We start from the raw sequence: 19,486 nt of genomic DNA, 5'->3' as shown, positions 1-19,486 counted from the left end.
GTGTGTTCTTGGGTTTAAAAAACACAGGGATGTTATGTTTGTTGAAAATCCTCCTGAGTTTCTCTGATACTCCAGACACGTATGGAATCACAATGTTGTTGCGTTTGACCTTCTTTTCCTCCTCCCCTGTAGTTTTGTTCTTCTTGGATCTTGTGGCTGTCTTCACAAAGGTCCATTTAGGGTATCCACAGGCTGTAAGTGCCCCCTTCAGGTGGTTCTGTTCCTTCTCTCTGGCTTGGGCGCTTGTTGGTATGTTTTCCGCTTTGGCCTCAGGTGAAGATACCAGCGATGGTCGTTCAGTCTTGGCCACAGGTAGTCTTAACGACTGTAACGACTGTCGTCACAGCAACAAGGAACACTAACGAACCAGCGGTATCGATGACCCGGGATAACGACCCCACTGAGGTTAAATAGCTGAGTTTCCCTGCCAGTCAGTCAGAACTGAAGAAGTCCTTTGGATGAGGGACGAAACGTCTTCCAGTATCTTCAACCAAGTCCAGTTGCCCTTCATTTTTAACCTTCGTTGGACACACTATAGAATTACAGCTTATTGATACCTGAATTGTCGCTCAGGGATCAATAAAGTCTTATCTTATAGTGACTCCACCTCTCTTTTGACTATATTTTGTATTATTATCTTAGATCTGCAAAGTGACTATTAACTTATCATGAACAATATTTCCTACAATTTACTATAGGGAACTAAAAGTATTAAGTAGCGGAGAATGGAAAGTAGCTCAACATTTTACTTAAATACACTACTTGAGTAAATGTACTCCATTACTTTCCGTCGCTGTACAAACTTTCTGAACAATCCTGTACCTCAATGCAATACATACTAATACTATGTATTAGTCAACACCGTGTTGTATGATTAATTGCACTTTTTATATGGGTGCATTGTTTATGTCCATGTTTATTCCGTTCCTTAGTTGAACCTTGTGTAGACCAAGGAAACCAGAATCTATCATTTGAAATTCATTCAATCTCTTACAAAGTGAGTGATTCCTGGACTGTTTATTGTTTTTCTAATGTGATGGCTTGATATTTGAATGTTATAGATGGCAGTGGGACACACAGGAGCCCAAAGCAAGTTCCATATAGAGATGTAAAATAATTATAGTTATAATAATAGTAATTGTATTGATAATACAAACAAGAAAGCACAAAACTACGGGAGAGGGAAGATGTTGAGTTAGTAACATGTATTCATGGATTTAAGAAGGGAGAGGAGGAGAGGAGGAGAGGAGGAGAGAAGAGCTCAGTGCATTATGGGAAGTCTCCCGGCAGTCTTGGCCTATAGCAGCATAACTAAGGTATGGTTCAGGACTCACCTGAGCCAGCCCTAACAAAAAACTTTATCAAAGAGGAAAATCCTAAGCCTACTCATTATTTCACGTCACATGCTTTGTGGAGATGGTGCCTGCTTCCTGAACCCAAACTGGGATCTGATTCCTTGAAGAGTAGCTTGAGAGCTGAAGGCTTCTGGGAATGCAGTGTTCTAGTAGCATAATAAGGTACTATGAGCTCTTTGAGATATGATGGTGCCTGACCATTAAGGGCTTTGTGGGTGAGCAGAATGATTTTCACTCTGTAAATTCTATAATGTACACTTAATGACTGTGGTCACTCGTTTTGGAAGATCATCCAACCAGCTTGCACATATTCACCTCTTCATGCAAACTCCTCATGTGTTGCTCAAAAACAATAATCTCTCCATCCAGCTTCCTCTTTTCATTTGAAGAACAAACATACCAGTGCCTCCTCTAAATCATCTATGGCTGTATTTCATCTTCTTCTTCATATTATTTCTATTAATAACTGTAACTTAGTACAACTCGTGCTATCTTTCTTTTAAATTTCACAATTAAGACTTTTTCTGGTGCCCTCTATTTCACTGTGATTCAAACTACACCCTCTGGCATGACTTGTGATACTATAAAAATAGTTACAGTACAATTACAGTATTGAAAAACAGTGTTTCATGAATATCACCAAAATCTCTGGTTTGAATTTTTCAGGTGTCAACACTGTTGATGGATTGGAAATCCACCTTGCAGTACATCTTAACGGTAAATTTCCCATATCCAGTCTTAAAGGATGTGTGTTTGTGTGTTAATGTACCTAAGGGGCCTGGTAAAGTACATGCTGAGTCATCATTCTTAAAGAAGAGAATCTGCTGACCAAAATTAGCTTTGAAGGGGAAACCCCTTCACACAACAGAATGACATTTAAACTGCCTCTCTTTCTTCAATGATCTCTCTGACAGGCATCTGACTTGTGGTCTATTCTTATAGCCTGATTATTTTAATACCATTATTAAAAATTTTTCTGTCCTTGCTGCCTTTCTCGCCTTCTCACTTCGCTGTGATGTTTCAGCTCACTCCACCCCTAACCTTTACCCCCTCTTTCTCCCTCTCCCTCTCTGCCGTTCATCTTCTGTCCATTCCTGGACTGACACCCCCCCCCCCCTTCCCTCGTCTCTCTTTCACCATATGATACTTTTCTGTTGACATGTCCATCGGTGAGTTCCTATAGCAACCAGACATTTCTGCTGACCCCTGCCTTGCTTTGCGTGACAGAGCTGCATGATGTTCAAAGACCAGTAGAGAAGTTTTCTGTAGGAGTGCATGTAGACACACATGCGCACACACTTTATATGCACGTATATGAATGCATTTACATGTCCATTTAGCACTTCATCACACATGCATGCACACTCAAACACGTACAACAAATCTGAAGCACAAGTAAACAACAATAAACAAACTGAATATTTGTATTTTTTATTAAAAATAACATTCATAACAGTAAGAGTTGTACAACCAATAATTATAATCTGAAACATGTCTGCAACAATAATTACACTTGGACTGGAGGACTTCATATCCTCCTTTTTTAAATAAGTTAAGAAATAAAGCCCCCCCCCCCCCGAAATCATTTTCTAAAAGCATTTATACATACAGTGTTGGCTATAACTGGCTCACAGCGATCTCTAAAAGCCAGGTCTTTAAGACTTGTTTTAATGTGGATATTCATAGCATGTTATCTAGGCAGGCATTTGGTTGTTATTCCATTTTGATCTGGCAGTAGGCTAGTACAAAATGAGCATGTTACTGATATTCTCCAGTATATTAAGCTACAGTACACGGTAGAGCACTTCTCTATTCAATGTAGTATGATCAGTGTACGGCTAATCCAGTGTTAGATAAAGTTAGATTCAGACATTGTAGGATAACAGTAATGTTTGGCATTGAGGCCTGAGCTGCACTCTCCAGTTTCCAGTTATTGTCCCAGTGTAGAAATCCAGTTCTCCACATCTCCAGTTCTTGAGCTCCACATTTAGCCCCCATTAATGACTTTTCAGTCCAAGTCATAGTCAAGTCCTTCATTTGTGGACCAATCAGTAGTTGAGCTAGAAGTCAAAAGTGTTTCTCAGCAGCCAATCAATGGCTGCCGACTGCAAGAAGAGACCACCAGTCTGGCTTTGGGTGTCTGATAAGCTTCCATCGATCCACATTGATGGGATGTATGGTTCATACAAATGAAATCCAGTGTTTAGTGTGACAAATGTACTCCATTCCAAGGAGTTCATAAGATTGCACTTTTATTATATCCATGACGCTGGACGCTCTGCGGCAGCTCCGGAGTGTGAACCATCGCCTCTGTCCACACAGTTGATCATCCCACATTCAAGAATCCCATGTTCCTTGTCTCTCCATATTCCTTTGGTGCAACATCTCTGACCTAAAGCTTTTGGTTAGCTTTATTATTTCCTGTCAACGAAAGAGAAAATCACAAGATCAATTATGTTCTACACACTAAATAAATTAATCCTACATCATCCACTATCACTGTATTATGCTCCCTCTTCAGTCTCTTTTGACTTCTACCAACTTTCAATATTTTATCAGCCTCAGTGAATTACCTATAATGTGTTATTAAAAAGCCCACACTGAGTGATTTAATGGCAAATAATGTACATTGCTATTTATTTTCACCTCTGCCTCCATCCCTCAGGCTCATTCTCTCACCTGCAGCTCTACATGATCATGGCTCTGATTGCTGCTTTGCTGATGCGTTTGCGGTGTTTCCTCCTGCGGCGAGGCGAGGCTGGCCGAAACGGGGCCTTACGGGCTGAGGGCAAGATGGGAGCCACAGTAGAGAGGGCTGGAAGAAACCAAGAGAAGGTAGAGGAAATAGTAAATATAAAAGTTAACACCAAACAGCCAGTTTTGAGCTGTATTTGAAGCTTTTAACACATCTTTCCTAAATGTACTTTGAAATCTGATAAGTAAGAGTCAAATATGTCATGTGTGACAGATTAGCAAAAAACAATAACACTGTCCTCCAACCAGAAAAATCACATTACATCGCAAGCCAGGAAGAAATGTGACACTGTGGATGGATAAAACAAATCATCTGACTTTAACACTTGAGGCTGAGGTTTGTGTCCCATTGCCTAGCGACAGTCAATGTTGGCTTCTTTTTTGATCATGAAAGTGATCTTTCGTTAATTAAATAAATAAATATATTTACTTGGCTAAAGTTTGGAAAGCAAGTAATGCTGGTGTGTCTTTGTCTACCAACTTGGGTACCAAATCAGCGAAAATATATATTTCAGAGAAACAACCTATTTGGCCATTTAGGTATTGGACTTCATACTCTTCATATCACTGTAGGATCATAAACAAACAACAAACACAGAGGAGAAAAAAACTACAACAGAAAAACACCAAGTAACAAATGAATCACATGAACAACAGTTTCATCTTGGTTTCAATAGCAGTATATAGCTCCAGAGAAGAATAAACACAGGGTGTGTAGCTCCTGTTGTGGCTCTAACTGCACTCTGAAGGGCAGCTAATAACCTTGAAGTCTGCTTAACAAAGCCTGTGACTGCCTGCAGGTTTAAGTCAAACATGAAGCAGTGGGAAGTCCAGCTTTCTGACTACAGAGCTCTCAGGGGGTTGAGGAAGAATAGCAGGACACATGTGACCATGTTGCTTAGTCATACATGTGCAGTGGGCTGCTTCCTGCCTGGGAAACTCCGCCATTGATTCTGTAGAACTTGATTAAAATCCACATTTAGAAGACATGCTCTAACACAGTGACATGGCTGCTGGAGTGCAGCAGTAGCAGTAGTGGTTACCTCTTCCTCTGTCTTGCAATGCATTTGACAGCATGAGGCAGCAAACATAATCGATATCCTCCATGAACAAAATTATGAAATTACAAAATATTGAGTTGCATTATGGGAAATGTAGGATCCAGTTTTTATGGAGCTTGATTCTTACTAGGGACTAAAAAGTCAGAACATGTCAGCATCTGCTGCTTCAATTTTGACCTATGGCATTAATTTTGGGGAAAGTGCAAAGCTAAATCATTGCACTGACCGTTTTGCAGCATTTTATCTGCGCAAAAAAATACATGTCGCTGACTAAATTAATGAAAGCAAAATACCACAATTTTGATTTTGAAAATAAAACAAACAAACAAAATTTGTACTTTCCACCATTTAGCCAAACTCATCATATATGAATACAAATTAAATCCAACTCGCATCCCGAGTAACACACATTCTCACACAGCTGAGCGGTACCTGTTTTATATGTGGTCGGTAATGGTCTTTGCTGAGGATGATGTGGATGAAGATGAGTCTCTCGATCCAGTTCCCTCTGTACCGTCTCCAGAGTTTTACGTCTCCTCTCCTCCTCTGTTAAATGACCACCCCCAGTGGTCAGTTTTGAGTCTTTTTCAGTCCTCTGATTGGACAACTCTGCCCCGGCTGTGTCCCCACTATTGGCCGACCTACTTTCCTCCATCACGTTCCTTTCTTTTTGACTAGCTGTTTCAGCCTCAGTCTGTTTGTGATATGTGACCTCTGTATTTTTTTGGCTGGTCACTGAGTCTTTCTGATTGGTGGTCACAGGAGGGGTGGAGTTTTGTTTTAATTTGGGTGGCTCGGTTGGGCTGCAAGGTAGAGAGGCGCTGTCTGACTGGGGAGCGTTGAGTCGATGCTGTGTCCTCAGCTCTTGGTCCTCCGCTCCTCCATGGTTGTACTGCTGTGGATAATGTGGCTGATGACGATACTGATATTGCTGCTGAAGCTGCTGTCTTTGCTGATGCTGTAACAACTGCTGCTGCCTCTGCATGTGATCTGGATGATGTGCTTCCCCACCACTGTTAGTAACATGCATGCCGCTTTCCTCCCTGCTCCCGTCATACCCACTCCCGTGCCCAACTGGCTGTGTACTTCCCATGATACTATGCTCTGCCCTCGCTTCAGATGGCCAGCTGCTGACCGGACCAAGTGCCCCAACAATCGGCTGGTGCACCCCTGGTTGCACATGTGTTGGCCCTTGCTGAACCCTGGGCTGCGTCCAGTGCACCAGCTGGGTATAACTGCCCTGCTGCCACTGTCTCGTCACCGGCTCACGCTCTTCAGGGTGGTGGTGCTGCTGGTTGTGCTTCAGGTCATCATGGCGATGCAGGTCAGCCTTGGAAGCGTGAGTCTTTGGTGGAGCGGGGTGGGCTGGCCGTGGGAGGGCCATGGGAAGGTGGGAGGATGGGGGAGGCTGCTGCGGTGGAGGTGGGTTGGGATTGGGGTTACTCTGAATGGAGGAGCGAGGGATGGGAACAGACGAGGAGGATGAGGAGGGAGATGTTGTAGGTTGGCACCGGCAGCTGACGTGGTCTTCTACTGAGATGATGGCTTTGTCATAGTGGGCTTTCCTGTTTATGTACTGGATCTTTATAACCTGGAAAAGAGGCAGAAAGAGCAAAAACATCAGCACACAAAATCTGACATGGTAAATGGACTGTACTTGTGTAGCATGTTTCCAGTCTTCCGACCACTTAAAGCACTTTATACTACGAGCCATTCTCAAACCACTCCATACACCCTCTCCTCGCCCACTTCCACTTCATTTGAGGGAGTAGGAGTGGGAATTAGTGGGTAACAAGCTCTACCTTTATGCCACAGCCGCCCCTAGACATAACAAAAAATCAAACAGAATCTACACAAAGAGAACTCCAACAAATCAATGTGATTGTTTTGTAGCAAATCAATCTGATTAGTTGAAGACATTTCCAGACAAGCTAATAATTACATGGAATCTAATATGTTTAGAATCTGGTTTTCAGGTTATCATGCAGTGTTTACACTTGAAGCAATAGTATTAAAATGGATGCTTCTGAGCCTTTGCGTTGCTTTGACCTGACAATCTAAATGGCTAAAATCAGTGTCACACTATTTATGTTAAATTCTTTGTCTGATACCGATATACATCACTTTAGCAAATGTATGCAAAATTACAATTAGTTTGTCAAGCAGAGCTTTGTAAATTGATTTAATAACAATGTAAAAATATGATCATATCATCACAATACAATACAGAAGAATGTCAATAAACAAGAATTCATCTGAAAATGATTGTAGTGAACAGCTCTTCCAGATTTAGCTCCAAATCAAAGTTTTACCAGCATTTCGTATTTGGTGCAGCAAAAGTGCTCATTGTCAAGGTGAGACATTTCTCTACTGGTGTTTATTTTAAATCATGTTTTCATGGCAGCTGTGTGTACCTGCAGGTATCTGCTGGAGGTAACAGTGGGGACACATTGCAGCAGCCTGGTGTTGCAGCAGCCCGAACATCGCTGCACCTCTACACATGGTGGCCATAACAAGAAGTTTGCGTTGCGGCGGTCCAACATGGACCTCGTCACCTCCATCACCTCCGTCCGAACTTTACACGCTGCCTGCTGGGCCGGCTGTGCCTCTACTGGTAGGGGAGGAGAGGGAGAAAGAAGAGAATAAGAGGGGGATTTTTGGGAGAAAGAAGTGTTGAGAGACAGATGGCAGAAACAGACGCATAGAAAAAGACACAAAATGCAGACAGGAAAGGACAAAAATAGATGCGGAAACCTACCAAGACTTCTAGTGTATCGGCCATGGGTGTTGTTTACAATATCATGCTCGTCTTCTTCGTCTTCTACAGAAAAGGACGAGGGAGGAGGGAAATTGCAAGGGTGAGAGATAAGGGGAGAGAATGAGACAAACAAACAATCAGAGAGTTAAAAAATCAACATAACATTTTTCAACTATTATCTGAAAACCGGGCCACACTGGGCCAGTACTTTTAAAAGCAATGCATGCAAGGCTGCTTGGGCAGTTTTTAGCAAAGCTCATTGTTCACTGCACACAGGAAGCCATTTTTTTTCCTCCCGCTAAAACAATTAGGCTATTTTCTACTGTAATTTGTCCCCACGCTGTCAAGAATACTGTTGAGGAGAGATATGAGCTGTTAAATATAGCTCATATGTAGATCTGTGAGTGTGTGTGTTTGCACGTATGTCGTCATTTCATACTCTAGCCCCTTAGTCCTAATTATATCCCTGGTGTAGGTTGCTTTTGGTCACTGTGTGTGTGTGTGTGTGTGTGTATGTGCATAAGTGTGTGCAACACACAGATGCAGAAGGTGTTATTTAGTTGCCTGTTAGCCCTAATTAACTGGCTGGTGCAGAAAGAGAACAGTTTCTTATTGTTCTCAGAAGTACTTTCTAATTTTATCCGTGCATGTATCTGTTTCTAAATGTTTTTTATATGACTGATTGTTTTCTGCCTCTTTCATGTATTAGCATGTGACCAGTTTACTTCTGTTGAAGCCAGACAAAAAGAGCAAATAAATGTAATATCAGCTTAAAGTAAATCTTATCTATTTCAAAGTTAAATAGAAGAAACTTTAAAACTGAAGACAGAAAAAGCCAAAAGTTAAAGTAACAAGAGTCGACAGCCATGCTCGCAACACTGTGAGGCTAAACAAAGGAATAGGGCGTGCTTTGAGCTTCGGCAGAGAAGTAAAAATGTTGTAAAACTATCAGGTTTTAAATGAATAAAGCTAAGCAGGTATACCATCTTTACCATCTTTATTTAGTGTATTATATGTATTTATTATTAGCAAGCTACTATTTGTGCACAAAGTACAGCTGAGGCTGATGGAAATGTTATTATTTAATAGTATGTATACTGATGATGGTAGTAAATGAACAGTTAAAGCAGCAAGTTTGTTTGAACCAAATGTCAAACCATCCAATAGTTGTTGAAATAAAACCAGAATTGTCAACCTCATGGTGGCACTAGAGGAAAGGTTAGGGGATCCCCAAAGTCATTAGAATTCATCTTCTGGGGCCCATGGTCAATATCTGTACCAAATTGCATGGCAGTCCATTTAATAGTAGCTGGTTGTTGGGGAGATGTTTCAGTCTGAACCAAAGTGGTGGGTCGACCAACGTGCTGTTAGCATGGCACACAAAATGTATGATGACGAGCAACACAATCTGAGCAGAAACAGAACACGGAATCTAATAAAACACAGTAATGACAACAAAAAAAGATTAATTCATCTGCTGCCTCAACTCAGACTTGCAAAAACATCAGCCCAAAAAAAATCTTGACAGAAACATACACTTTGAGTCATTTCCTCGTGCCCTGTTTCTGAGCATCCTTCCCCATGTTGGTTCCTCTCTGTGGCCGCTGTTATGTCACTGTGTTATTTATGCATTATAAAATGATAAAAGGGCCGTCTATTAATATATGAGTGACTTGGTTCCTCAGAAGGATAAAGATTAATGCTTATTTTAATCACCCACCAAGCTGCGTGCGCATGTGTCTGACAATATGCACGACTTTGTTTGTACTCTGTTAGGGGGGGAGGCGTAGAGGAGGACGGTGGTCTCTTTCTGTCACACAAACACACACATCCATATTTCAAAACCTGCAGAGGAATCCAGAGCAGGAGAACAATGCAGTGACCTTGTGCTGGAGGTTTCTCTCTCTCTGTCTCAGTTTGTCCAACGCACCCCCAGGTCACAGCAATTCATTCTCTCTCTCTCTCTCATCAAGCTGGTTCATCATTCTTGTTCCTGTCTCGGGTAAATATTGGCTTAACGTGAAGCTTGGCATGTGCGCTGATGCTCTCTCTTACTGCATTCCTATCTCATCGGGCCTCTGTAGACACACTCAGACGCTTACCTCCTCCACGACTGTGTTATTAGTGTGTTATTAGTGTGTGTGTGTGTGTGTGTGTGTGGTGGTCATTAGTACCTATGGCATTGGTTTCCTGCTGCAGTAGCAGCTTCAAGTCGTCCACAGAGGAGATGGAAGAGTCCCTCACCAGGTTGACCAGCGATGGAGGGAGTGGATCACCCTGTGGAGACAGATAGACAAACAGTTGTAATGCATTTACAGCTATTATTGTAAGGTAAGTTTTGGGTGTTAATACAGTGAACAAAATCAGAAGCTGTGTCCCAGTATAGGAGTTGAAGACTTTAAATCTGCATTTCTGGAACAAATAAATCAAAACTAAGTAGACCGATATCTATTGTGCACCATCTTTTGTTTACAGGGGCACTCAGGTGGTCCCCATCATCAATTTTCACATATATTTACACACTGAAATTTAACGTTTGTTGGCTATTTAAGGACAATTTCCTGGTGATAAACTAGCTAGCTTCAGTCTCTATGAGGCTAGATTGAGGCTGGGTTTCAAGTCCCCTGAAGGGCGGATACTTTGTTGGCTGGATCCTTAAGAAGATCTAGACCGTGAATGATCACACAGTTGTTATTTCACACAGAGACCAGGAGTGGCCTCGTTGAAGGGGAAGGAATGTACTTATGGGGGAAAAAAACATTGAAGTTCACATGATACTACCACACATATCCAATATAAAGCACGGGCACCCTGTGCTGTTTTGGTAATTAGCACTGACAACTAATATTGTTAATTATTTCATAATGATGCCAAAACGTTAGTAGGATCTAACTGCAACAGAACCACATAAGAAGAAAAGAAGAAGAAAAATGCTAAAAGCTCTTAACAGTTACATATGGTAATGTTGGCAAGACTTTCGTTAAACTCTCCTGAAAACATTTTTACCATTCTGAAAAAAAAGAGAAAGTAAGAGAGAGAGGGAGATGGCTGATAATATCTCATTCCTCCATCTCCAGTCAACACTTGCTCCAGTTTCACTTCCTCTTGCAGAGGAAATGATGGTTGTGATTGGTGTTTGTTGCTGCTGTTGTCACTCTCTCCCTGTCTGTTTACCCACAAACACTGCTGTTGCTCCCAGTGTAACACAGGAAATTAGCCTCTCTCTTCTTTCAGTGTAATTTCAGTTCAGTTTAACATCTTTAGCAGCAGGCATCAAGAAATGCTCAATATCTTCCATTAAATTCCAGAGTTGGTAAAGATTGTTTCAAAGAAAAACGGCATTTAGCCTATACTGTGAAATCATCGACATGTTCAAAGAACACAAGACCTAATCTGTTATTACTCAACTCAAGTTATGCAAGTAATTTAATTATCACTCAAGAAAAGAAGAGGAATGTAATATTTAATGAACTTTTAATTGCAGAAATTCATTATGGATTCAGTGTGGTTGTTTTTGAGGAAAGGCTCATGTGGTTTCTTTGTCGAGATCAAAGGCAGATTACTGTGTTCTGTCTCACATTTTGCTTTGGTTGGCTATATGTAGATAGGATCTCAGAGCAGCTGGAACATCATTTGATACAGTCACATGTCAGAAAGATGCCAAAATAAATTAAGGAAAAGTAAAGAATGCGAGAAGAAAATATTTTGGATAACTCTCTGAGATGCCAGGATAGAAAATTAAAGACATTCATCTTCTCATGATACAAAATTTATGACTATGGATATAACATGTTTACAGTATTTTATGAGTAAACATCTGGCTCCTCTAATGATGTAGACAGGGCTCACTCCCCAGAGATGGGGGATAAAACACATCTTAATGGTGCAAACGCAGCTAGTCAGACGATTTATAAATTGAAATGCAGAATTGTTTCCTTAAAGTTGGTGATACCATGAAAGTGGTATTTGTCAGAGGCCTACCACTCCCAGACAGGATTCATGAATGCACATGTGCTCACACTGTAGGTCCTCACATTTATTTTAATGGTAATGTTCATTACTAATGTAGTGTGATGTGTCACTTTGCATTCATTTAAGTTTTCTGGTACCTGACGTGTGATTTGTTTGATGGAACGTCCAACTCATTATTTTTATCATATTTCTTTTTAATCAAAATCTATAATGTTAACCCAAACAAAACAATAACTCTACCAAACTCAAAATACTTTCTTCTGACATTCAAAGCAGGTTTTCAGTGCAGGCACTCACCCCTGCTCTGATAGGACAAAACGTAGTTACTGTTTATCCAGAGTGGTTTGCACTTCATGTTAACCTCACCTGAACTCTACGTAGCCACCTGTTGAAGCTAATGTTATTATTTGAGAGGTAGAATCAAGAAATTCATGAGAGTGGCTACTGGACATACAAATACAAATACGGCTTTGTTAATGGTGCACAGTGATACCATAAAGGTGATGAGGATAAGATTAAAAGGATGGTCGGGAACACCTGCATTGACCCTGCATCAAATTCCATTAACGAGCTGCTCATGAATCTAAAAAGAAAACATCTTAGTACAATATTTACAGGACAGATTAATGTCCCATGGTGTTAGTCAAGTGTCGTCCAAATTTTAACTGAATTCCCATTATTTAGCATTTTCCATTCACTACTTTATGCAAATATACAGATTTGAGTGCAGTAAAACCCTTGCAAAAGAAGGAGCGTCAGCCAAACATCAAATATGGAAAATGGGAAACTACTGATATTTCTGAAGTTATCGTTTCATTTTTCTTCATATTTTGGATGTTTCCTAAGGGTGATCACCAGCTGGAGGTCCACCCTATCGGATCTAATATGATTTGAAAAATATCTTTTATCATCATGTAATGTCCCTCTCTAAGTTCATTTCTCCTTCTCCTTCTTGTTCTCTCTCTGTCTATCTTTCTGTGTGTCTGCTTTGTGGGCGGCGGCGGCTCAGGACACCTGGATGACTTTCACGAGCCATTGGCTGACCTAGTTAGGCAAACACAGACGCACACACTCGCCCCCTCTTTTCCAGTTCACATACAGATGCTTAACCACTTAACTGTCCGCCCAATTTGTCCACAGAGTCTCACACACACTCACACACATGCACACAGACAGTTTTCACTCTGTTACAAGCTATCATTACAGTGACAGTGTTAATCGCACATACATGTACAAACCCATACACAGAAATTAGAGAGTGGAACATGGACAGGAAATAGTTACTCACATGGACAAACAACAAACCGCTGGTTGAAAAAGCTTACAACAAGCTAATAATAGTGGTTTGAGCAGAGGAGCTAAATTACCCATAAAGGATCTGACACTAAGTTCCTTATTTGCTATATAACTCACACGCACACAAAAATAGACATCTTGTGTTTTCTTAGTCTATGTGAAACCTGTAAATATAATTTCCGCTTGATGATGTTATGGAAGGTTTGGCATTTTTAATATCTTACCACTGCGTGAGTGTGTGTAGCTAAGCTCTTGGGTCGAGAAGACTGTGGGGTAGGATGTCATGATCTACAAGCAGGTCATTAACACACACATGCACAAACACACACTGCAAGGGGCCTTGGAGGAAGCCTGGAAGGCAAAGAGATTGTATGGAATGTTTGAGGAGAAAGGTGAAGTGTAAAGGAATGTAATTATGATGCCAGATGACTGCAAATACACACACACATGCACACACACAATTATTCATATACAAACATGCAGTGAAAAAGAAACAGACTTGAAGAAGTAAACCCACATAAAAACACAGAATCCAAGCGTGTGACAAGTGATTCACAATCACAACGCACTGTCACAACAGACGCCTTATTTAATCAGAGAAATGGCAGATGGCCAGCATTCTGTCGCATAAACTTGATAGACTCGCAGAGCTCGGTGGGTACTCTCTCTCTCTCACACACACACACACACACACACACACACAGGAGAATGGATAGATTCTGTAGACATGGGGGTAAAGATGATGGATGGAAAGACGACAGAGGAGAGGAGCAGAAAGGAGGGTAGAGGAGGAAAGAAAAGAGGAGACGAAGAAGAAAGAAAATCAAGTAGGACAAGGGCTGAGCAGGGTGTTGGAGCAAAGCGGTAAACCTGCTCAATTCTCTCCCTGCACTATGTTTCATAAGACCACTAAAAGGCTATAGGCAGGTATATAACATAATAATATGAAATGATTGGTCAATTGGCAATACTTTGGTAATATAATAATCATTTAAGTCCCTTTTCAAGCAAAAACATTACCTAAGTCCATCTTTCCAACAAAAGAAGCAATTTGACGACATTACTTTGGGCTTTAGGAAATCATGATGGGCATTTCTCACTTTTTATAGACCAAACCAATTAACCAGTTATCAAGAAAAATTATTAACTGATTAACTGATCATAAAGAATCATTAGTTGCAGCATTGCAAAGGGTGGCGCTACAAGAACAGTGAAAGTTTAGAAAGTAGTTCAGGCTTCCTCTTCACTGTATTGTATAAATGAAGTGCCAAACAGCTAGATTAACACCAGCCATTTTAATAATTAGCATTCCAGGCTAGCTGATACTGTTAGCTGCATGCCTACAGCTGCTTCAAAGTAAAAGCCTTCCAGCTGCTGGTAGTCTAATTGGGACTGTAAAGCAGCTGCAGGCACATTCACAGGAGTGATTGAGTTAATCTGGAGTGTTGTCTCGCTGCTTTATTAAAGTTGGTCTAAATGTATTGTATGTTTGCAATGTTTTATGTGTTTTCTTCCAGTAGAATATAAACATTATCTGTAGAAGAATTTCTATTGTTAAAGCAGTAATTATAATTTTAGCTCTATTTGTAACATAATTTCTCCACTCCGACAACCCTGATTCTAACAGACGTTTTTATTTCTGTAACCTTTTTACCTTGTGATGTTATTTTTTATCATTTAAAAAAAAAAAGGTGTAACTGTGATGAAAAAATCCATATTACTTATATCATTTATATTATTCCTCTTATTGTGAACAGTCCACAAGACTGTGCGACTCAAATTTTCCTCTAATACTGCAACACACAGGCTTACAAACAAATACTCTTATGTGCCACTGCGCTTTTCTATCTGACACACATGCACGCACAGAGGCACACCCCCCCCACACACACACAAAGACACAAGCACATATGTCCACTAACACATACACAACTACAACCAGCAATGCACCCAGATGTGTGCACACACACACACACACACAAGTACACACACTACTACACGGCACACAGCTTCTGCGAAATCCCTGGCAGATTAGTTGTTGTGCTTATGTAAAATGGATCAAGCTGGGCAGCAGCAAATCATCCAAGCTCGCCGGCAGAGACAATAGTCAGACAACAACCTGTTCAAAAGCCGCCAATCAGCTGTGTGTATGTCACTGTGACTGTGTGTCCAGTTCTGTTTAAATGGATTTAAAAATGAACCAGTGTGTAACAACCCTCAGTGTGTGTGTGTGTGTGTGTGTGTGTGTGTGTGTCTGTGTCTGTGCGTCCATGTGTGCGTTCTTGTGTGTGTGCGTGCGTGCGTGTATGTGTGTGCATTTGTAAACATATTGTATAAGCAGTGAGGTTTGATTGTATTGCATATTTGTACAACAGCTGCGTAGTAAATTGCAAATGATCTTTCCTTTGCAAATTGTGTTTTCTGGACGTACTTACGTCAGCCTTACTGAACCTGTTGTGACTTTGCTGAATAATCGATGTGCGAGTGCATGTGTGTATGTGACTGTGCAAAGTGAAGTCTTTTCTACAGACAGATGTGGCAGAACTAAGACCTCAAAGATGTCTCCGTTTTTTCCATCACTGGACTTAACATTGTGACAAGAAAAGGATTAGAGTGTCACAAAGTCTCCGTTGGACTCACACACACATCAACTTGATGCTGTCCCACTCTCAGGTCACATGACAGGTCAGCATTTTTTTAAATATAAATATTATGTCCAAGGGATGACAATGCTACAATAAGCATCAGGGACTTCTGTCTGCTACAGCTCAATGTTCATAAAGCCACTGTAATCACCTGAATGTCAAGGAGTTCTCCAATCATTAGTTTTCAACAGTTTTAGGATGTGATGCTTAAGAAAGAGACTTTCCTCACAATAAAAACAACAGCATCAGCTGTTCAATCAAACACTCCAATGTTCAAAGTAGCCAAGAAGAATCAGCGTGATGTTGGTTAACTATCTCAAAAGTTGGAGTGGATGGTTGGATGTACAAAATATGAGACACCACAGACCATGGATCACATCCTATGATGTTACTGAATGAAACTTAACCAAACCATAACTGTAGAGGTGGAACAACAGAAAATACTCATATGGGCAGTGTTGGAGATGGGACCACTTGAGGATGTAAATGGCAGGATTTGAGAGACACTTGACAACCCTATGTCAAAAGTTACAGCTTTTAGTTTAGGCTAGGCATGTCAAGATGAGGTGCTCAAGTGGATAAACCCAAGCAAAACCCAATAAATTGCACATCCATACACACTGCCGTTGGACTGCCGTTTGACCAATTTTAGCATATAAAAGATGCTAAGTTGAAGTTATGTGCGTTTTTCTTAATGTTGGGTCATCTGGACATTTCCGTTTGCTTAATGCCAGCTAAAGAAACAAATTAAAGAATACATCCCAGAGAATAAAAATCAGTGGTGGAGTAATAACAGACTTCAATGTGGAGTTCTGTGTTCTGGTGTGACAGTGAAAACAGGAGCTGGTCTTGCAGATGGATTTTGGCTGCAGCTTCATACTGTAGGTTAACTCCTGCTGCTGGGCCACCAGCCAAGGCCCTGCCTCACCCTCTCTCTCCCTCTGAAAGTATGACTCTTATTTGTAACACTGTAACACTTTGGGAGAATCATGAAAAGGAACTCCTGAGAGAAACAGATCCCTCATATGACACAAGCTGCAGAGTCACAGTGGGGAAACTTGATAGACTGCTGTACTGGCTGTCACACACACACACACACACACACACACACACACACATACACACACAGAAAATCTTGCTTTTCTTTACCCAGCAGTTAAACTGTTACACATAACATCCACGCCACAGTTTGTAGAATAAATTCAGGGGACAATGTATGTGAATGCTTATGGGTAAAGATTTTTAGAGCTACTCATTATTGCTAGTTCAGCAGGCTAAAAGATCAGTGAAGAAATCCAGGCCCGTGAATATAAGACAGGTTGAGCTCAACCACACTCCATCAAGAGTATTTGGGTGGTTTAAAAATGATGATCTCTTCAAGCTTTGTCTCACACACAGAGTAATCATCCCTCTAACTTACATTTGTTCATTTATCTGACGCTTTTATCTAAAGTGACTTACAATTGCTATATGTCAGACCCCCTGGAGCAACTAGGGGTTAAGTGTCTTGCTCAGGGACACATTGGTGTTTCACAGTGGATTTGAACCCAGGTCTCTCACACCAAAAGCATGTGTCTTATCCACTGCGCGACCATCCCTTAGCCACTCATGCAGATGATGCCCAACCCTTATATTATAGAGATGACAAAGACATGAATATTTGAGGCTGCAAATCAAAATTGACTAAATTTATCATCGCATATGGTCTTAAGAACACACGTGTTAATACTGAAGTATTATTGGCCTTATAATGATTACAACCTTTTTATTACACTACACCATTAATGCTTTAATCCGCAAACCAATAGTTTGTAGAGTGTATTTAGTTCAACTGTGCATTTTAATCCATGTCTGCTAGTTTACCCTCACTTACTAGAGGTCATTACCGGGCTTACCTCAGCGCTGCCGAGCCGCAGACGGGCCGCTGAAAGCGCAGCCAGCAGCAGCAGCAGGACCCAGGACCTCATGTTGCCGCCCAGCCTGAGGAGCCGCAAGCGACCGGCTGGGCATTTAGCACCTCGGCGTCCAATCCAACGGTTGCACCGAGCCTCGTCCCGGTGTCTTGTGCTGGCCGCTTGTGCAAGGCACGCACTATTAAATATCTCCAAATGTGTAACTGCTTATAAGCAGCGCTTGTCCAAATGTTTGCTCACGGTGACTCACACGCAGGCTAGACGTCTGACTCTGTCCATACCGCTGTTTTGAAAACTCACAAGGGGAGACGTCAAGGGTACTGTGGGGCAGGTACGCACTGCTGGGTGTTAAGATACACGAAGGCTACAACCACACAATACCTATTATATCAGTCTGCAGTGTCAGAGAGAGTCCCAAGAAGACACCGATAAGACTGCAAGAATAGCTCCAAATGTGTGCTTTTAAAAAATAATTCGTCAACATATGCCAAACTGCTCCACTTTCCGATCGAAACACCAGTCAAAAATGATCAGATTACGAGTTTTCGTTCCAAAATCGCAGTTAAATGTTACAATAATGCAGCATGAGTGAAACCACTCATCTCCAACGGTCCGTGCGTAAAAGTTGGTTCACATTGGAATGGAGCGTTCGTGCGTAAATCTCTGGACGCTCCGCTGCAAAAGTCATATTATTCTCATGCCAGCGCGATTCACTCCTCTGCAAACAGCATATCTGTCTTATCTAAGCGTCTCAATTATGGATAGCTTCTTCGTGCATATATCTCTCTCCCTGCCTCTGTTCCCTCTCCCGGTGTTCCTCAGCTGGATCAGGTTGTTCTCGCCCCCCGCGCTTCTCCTCTCTGGTTGCCTCTTGATCGGTGACCAGCTTTTCCACATAGTAATAGGGCCTCCCTCCTGAAGTTTTAACCGTCAAGTCAGAAAGAGACAAGCGGAATCATCCCGGAAACTGGGCTATTTAGCTTTCAAAATAAGAGAATAGTTTGGACTTTGCAGTAACATTTCAGGAGCTCTGTGCTCTGCGATGGACTGGCGACCTGTCCAGGGTGTACCCCGCCTTTTGCCCGTTGTCAACTGGGATTGGCTCCATGACAGAAACAAGTAGTCCTTATACCAAAATAACATAATTTTGAGAAATTAAAAGGTAATTGGATGCCAAACAGTTATATGGCTTTGAATGAATGCTGTGGAAATGTTATGGATTGAAAGCAAAATAGAAAAAAAACGTTCATTTGTCACTTTCTACTTCTCAGATGTTTCACTTTATATTTCTGTTGTGGCAAGGACACTGGCACTGTGGCATGTAAATCAATGAAATCTTTACTTTGAAAGTCCCTTACTGGAAGTCGAACTTCCCATGCATGTGACTAGGCTCTGGTCCTCAAATTTATGCCAGGGCCCCGCTCCTCTCCTCTTCAAGGTTTATCACCTCCTTATTAGGAGCAAGGAGACCTTAGCGCCCACGGGTGCTCTTAAAGGGAAAGTTTGAAGCCTTTATACTGTTAACCTAATGTTTTTATCTTTAAAGGAATATAAAGTGTTTTCAAATGGTCATACTTTGAATTAAAGGTCTATTCTACTCAAGATGAAGTGAACAAACATTTTACATCAACAGAAAACATTAAACATTTAGATTTAGTTATATAGAGTTATCAATACACTGTTAACTATACCAGAAAGACAAGAGCAATCTTTATTGGATCATAATATTAAG

General features: G+C 41.2%; 1 protein-coding gene across 3 annotated transcripts; it reads right to left on the bottom strand.

Annotated features, from left to right (window-relative positions):
* Positions 1 to 2,770: 2,770 nt before the first annotated feature.
* Positions 2,771 to 18,586, bottom strand: si:ch211-79m20.1 (G-box-binding factor). Of its 3 annotated transcripts, none has more exons than XM_046048041.1 (7): positions 17,737 to 18,586; positions 10,103 to 10,205; positions 7,929 to 7,991; positions 7,585 to 7,781; positions 5,603 to 6,761; positions 4,035 to 4,170; positions 2,771 to 3,776 (listed from the first exon to the last, which is right to left on the bottom strand). In XM_046048041.1, exons 1-6 carry the CDS (start codon positions 17,806 to 17,808, stop codon positions 4,043 to 4,045), a joined length of 1,722 nt encoding a protein of 573 aa, XP_045903997.1. In that variant the 5' UTR covers positions 17,809 to 18,586; the 3' UTR covers positions 2,771 to 3,776; positions 4,035 to 4,042. The 3 variants fall into 3 exon arrangements, with proteins under 3 accessions (XP_045903997.1, XP_045903998.1, XP_045903999.1); XM_046048042.1 differs by having other exon boundaries at positions 7,585 to 7,778; XM_046048043.1 differs by lacking the exon at positions 17,737 to 18,586 and adding an exon at positions 13,421 to 13,566.
* Between the last annotated feature and the right edge of the window lie 900 nt (positions 18,587 to 19,486).

This window comes from Micropterus dolomieu, linkage group LG04 (assembly GCF_021292245.1).
Source record: "Micropterus dolomieu isolate WLL.071019.BEF.003 ecotype Adirondacks linkage group LG04, ASM2129224v1, whole genome shotgun sequence".
In the NCBI taxonomy this organism is placed as follows: Eukaryota; Metazoa; Chordata; class Actinopteri; order Centrarchiformes; family Centrarchidae; genus Micropterus; species Micropterus dolomieu.
Note: the sequence above shows the minus strand (reverse complement) of the source record. Positions and strands in the feature narration are given on the sequence as shown.

Coding starts and splice junctions, on each gene's coding strand:
- si:ch211-79m20.1 (XM_046048041.1), bottom strand. CDS start 17,808: ATGAGGTCCTGGGTCCTGCTGCTGCTGCTGGCTGCGCTTTCAGCGGCC. Junction 10,206..17,736: donor TGCGGCTCGGCAGCGCTGAG/GTAAGCCCGGTA, acceptor CTGTCTCCACAG/GGTGATCCACTCCCTCCATC. Junction 6,762..7,584: donor CCTCCAGCAGATACCTGCAG/GTACACACAGCT, acceptor CCTCTTTTCCAG/GTTATAAAGATCCAGTACAT.